This window comes from Triticum aestivum, chromosome 5D (assembly GCF_018294505.1).
Source record: "Triticum aestivum cultivar Chinese Spring chromosome 5D, IWGSC CS RefSeq v2.1, whole genome shotgun sequence".
Taxonomy (NCBI): domain Eukaryota; kingdom Viridiplantae; phylum Streptophyta; class Magnoliopsida; order Poales; family Poaceae; genus Triticum; species Triticum aestivum.
The window spans coordinates 290,911,217-290,915,275 of record NC_057808.1 but is presented as its reverse complement, the minus strand read 5'-3'; the positions used below and the strand labels follow the sequence as shown (position 1 = coordinate 290,915,275).

At 39.8% G+C, this 4,059-nt stretch overlaps 1 protein-coding gene across 1 annotated transcript; it reads right to left on the bottom strand.

Annotated features, from left to right (window-relative positions):
• Positions 1 to 182: 182 nt before the first annotated feature.
• LOC123124698 (polyadenylate-binding protein-interacting protein 8) lies at positions 183 to 3,817 on the bottom strand. Its single transcript, XM_044545273.1, has 10 exons — positions 3,416 to 3,817; positions 2,726 to 2,839; positions 2,576 to 2,620; positions 1,645 to 1,717; positions 1,430 to 1,542; positions 1,283 to 1,342; positions 1,159 to 1,206; positions 981 to 1,049; positions 498 to 559; positions 183 to 420 (listed from the first exon to the last, which is right to left on the bottom strand). The coding sequence occupies exons 1-10, from the start codon at positions 3,788 to 3,790 to the stop codon at positions 357 to 359; spliced, it is 1,023 nt and encodes a 340-aa protein (XP_044401208.1). The 5' UTR covers positions 3,791 to 3,817; the 3' UTR covers positions 183 to 356.
• Positions 3,818 to 4,059: the final 242 nt, after the last annotated feature.

The following is a 4,059-nucleotide window of genomic DNA, read 5'->3' as shown; positions in this document are numbered from 1 at the left end:
GGTAAAGATGTGCGACAATAGTGTTCTTGCTACAAAATTAATATAAAGTTTTGCGTTTTTGATGGTCGATCTCTTTGAGATAGCTTGTGTTTTATGTTGTGAGAGAACTTCGTTTTCTTCTATTTAGGTCATTTTGCACCATGTGCTATGTCGGTTCACCGCATTAGAAATTCAGTGAAACATGTCATAGGAACCATACCGGTTTGTGTTTTATTGTATAATATCGACAACATAGTATTGAACTAGCATTCACTTTCATTGATTGCCTAAACTAGTACTGGACGAGTTGGCCTCTAGATAAAACACCTCATTCTCTAAGGCACAACTGACAGAGAGGCATCAATTAGATATCAACGCTAGTGATCAAGGTGCCGATTATCATTGAAGGTTGTCCTGATTGGTGTCTTTGAAGGGACCACCCTGTTAAATATACAAGTAAAAATTATTTGGTCTTTTCAATGTGCAAAAAATTATGAATTAGGGGCGGGTTATCAAACCTGATAGCAAGGCCTCTCATGTATATGCCACTCGAGCTCAAAGCAATAATGGCGCCACTAACCTGTAATGCACATAGATAAAAGTATGTTTTTAGACATTTAGTCTTCATATCATGAGTAAAATCCCGGCATGAAAAATAAACATTCTGGTGGTCAACATAAAATGGAAAAAAAATCTCTTGAGAAACACATTACAGTTATTAGATATCTTGTAAAGAATGACATAATAGCTAGAGATTTGAGATCACAAATTTGTTTTCAGTATATTTTTGTGATTATCAACATTAGAAAAATAATACAAGAGTGTGAACATTAGGTAGCTCGTAGATTTATCAACATAAGGTATATGTACACGAAAATAGAGTGGGTCACACACATACAAGTGCGATGTCCACATGATAAGTACGAGGATGGATACACATATAATTATAGCAAAGTAAAATATATAACACAATAGAAGATATAATGGATTGAGATTATCACCTCCACAAACTCAATAAAAGCTATCTGAGTGGCATGGTTGTTATGACCCAAAAGCCTTACATGAGAAACCTATAATCCATTGAAACAAGGATACAAATGAATTATACTTGTTTTTCTTTTGATTTTTTTAAAAAAATGAACATAATTATATATGGTGTTTTTTGTTGAGTTTGCTAACCAAGCCAAAATATCTCTCGAAGAAGTCCTTTAGCTCGGCGGCAGTGACCTATATGTAAAATTTAAAAGTGAAATATTAACACTAATACACAACATGTGCAAACGAATCCTTAGGCTATACATACCATATGTTCAATATTAGTGCAATATACTGTCCTTGAAGACCTCTCCTTTTCATCTTCAGACTGCAATAATATTGAACAATTTTTTTTGCATGAGGTATTGCCATCTAAGAATCACTTAACAGTAAATGATGTTTATGTTGTAGATACCCGAGGAAGAAATGAATGCTTGATAGGCGCGATTGCATTCCTAGAAGGTGCTACTTTCAGAGGGTGAAGTCCTATAATGATCCCATCAAGATGTAGCGCAATAGCTGGGTTCTCTGAAAATGTGTAAAGGTTGGCTTTAGGTCTTATTTACGAACTGCATTCTGTAGTGATTTTTGAGGAACATCAATATTTGAGCATGTGATATGGTGACTAACCCTGATGCTGAAACTCTATGAATGCAAAGCGAAATCCAGAAGTGGGGTCTCCACTAAGACGACAATCTACAACCTATTGAGAAGAGTAAACAATGTTTTAGTCACATTGTTTATGTAATGGTACATAGCACTTACATATATTTTCATGTGTGGTGGAGAAGGGAACTACAAATTATTCAACTATTTATGTTAATCACATAACTGCATGAAAATAGGAAGAACATCACCCAAATATGCTTAACACGTTACCTCACCACAACCAATTGATCAAATGAAAAAGTCCATTAGTTTGATGAAAACAATTAGATGATGGCGTTAAACATGCTAATTAGATGAAATGTCGATAGCGTGAAAAACTATTATGCTAAATAGCTACGTCCCATGCAGGAGTACATTCTCATACCCCCAAAAGCAATCCAAACATCGAATGTAAAATTCTTCTATGAATCATAATTAGCCATGTTGAGTTCACCCATCTATTTCAGCTAGCACATGCATACACTACAAAATCAAAGCATCCTTCCCGTGCACCTTCACACAAATTCGTCCACAATATAAGCCTAGATATAGCTAGCTAGCTACAGGCTATGAGTTCCATATATGATTTACAACAATATTGACATAGAGAAATATGCTACAACAATTAAATTGCTAAACTGAACTAAGGCTTGCTCACTGTTTTTTTTCTAAGATATATAATACATAAAGATGCAAATAACTGCAATATATTAGCCAACAATCTGTCAAGCATGCGAACTTTTTGCTGAGGAAGTCAAGCATGTGAACTGAGCGATGGAGAGCATAATCCACATGATCTTGTATTCTCAAAAAGAAAAACTACATTATAAATATAGTAATCTACATTCTCGCAAAAAAAGTAATCTACATTGCATATTTTTATCATGTTTAGAAGGGTGGGAATTAGACATACGACTCCGCATATCCCAAAGAGCCCAGCCAACATTTCTTCGGTGACCTGAAATAAACAAATGTCACATCCAAAAGTGACACATTACTTCAGATTTGCAAGTTACACAAAAATATCGCTTTTATTGCACACGGAAAAAACATTATTTCTTACAGAGTGATCAATATCGGCAACATAAATTGTTCTTCTCACAAATTCTTTGTCGTGGATCCTTTGAACCCGGTAAGAATACCTGGACCTTCCCTGTTGCGAGTAGTTGCTAACCCTCTGTAAAAACGTGTAGTCCATCAAATTTCCAAACAAGTAATGATAACACCGTCAAATTTGAACAACAATATAAATAGGATGGCTAAGAAAATAAAATTGTAGCCAATGCTGAACTATGCGCATAATTGAGATGACCCGAAACGTTTCATAAATCCAAAAGAGAGAGATGTTTGAAGTGGCTAATACATACACAATATGTCTCAAAGAGAAAAAGAATTGATCTGCTTTGGATCTGCCAGAAAAAAGGTAAACATGACAGGGGCTAGAACATGGAAGAAACAAGCTATAGGTCAGACTCGAGCACAATTAATAATGGAAAATTAAGAAAACTATCATCAAGGTCTTGAACGCATCAACTATGATCTTTCCAATCAGAAGAAGCTAAGATCCAATAATTCACTTGATTCAAAAAGGAAAGCTTAAAACCCCAACAAGAAAGCTCCAGAATGAAAGCAAGAATGGAAATCGAGGACGAAAGAAGAAGAAGTGCCGCAGGAAGGGACAAAAGTAAAATTGAAAACGCCTGTAGGATATAGATATCAGATATGTAGCTAGCACTTTGTCGCTTTAGCTTACTGATCTTCTCCAGGTCCTCGTTGGGACGGCATTGCCGATGTAGACGCCGGTGCCGCGCGCAGGGTAGTCGACCACCGTGGGATCCTGCAAGTAGAGCCCCTGCGTCACGACGAACTCCGGCGCGTCTGCGGAGAGCCCCCTCCTTGATCGGCCCCCAACGCGCCACCACGGCACGAACTCCCTGGCGAGCGGGTTAAGCGCGGCGGCAGCGCCCACGGGCAAAGACTCCTTGGCGAGTGGGTTCAGCACGTCGGCGGCGGCGCCCATGGGCACGAACTCCCTGGCAAGCGCGTTGAGCAGCGCGGCGGCCGCCGAGACTGTCGTCTGGACTGTCTGGTCCGCCGGCGTCGCACCGCTTCCTCGCACCGCGTCCATGGATGCTCGAGCCGAAGAGAAACGGTAGAGCTAGCACTGGAACTGGACTGGAGTGCTATCTCCGGCTTGTATTTATGCAGTACGCTCCTGCGCCGCGTGATCCTAAGGATCGAGGGCAGAAGTCAACCGTAGACTCGCTGCAGAAGGGACAGCGCCGCGCGTTCCACGGCAGCTTCCCTGACGTCAGTTTCCACTTTCCGGATAATGTTTTGTCACGTACAAGGCTATGGTTACACGCTCACTGACATGCGGGGCCGAAAAGGCCGTGG

Excerpts from the sequence above, each read along its gene's own strand:
- LOC123124698 (XM_044545273.1), bottom strand. The coding sequence starts at position 3,790 with ATGGACGCGGTGCGAGGAAGCGGTGCGACGCCGGCGGACCAGACAGTC. Across the intron at positions 2,621-2,725 it reads TTGCCGATATTGATCACTCT|GTCACCGAAGAAATGTTGGC; the intron begins GTAAGAAATAAT and ends TGTTTATTTCAG. Across the intron at positions 421-497 it reads ATGAGAGGCCTTGCTATCAG|GGTGGTCCCTTCAAAGACAC; the intron begins GTTTGATAACCC and ends TATATTTAACAG.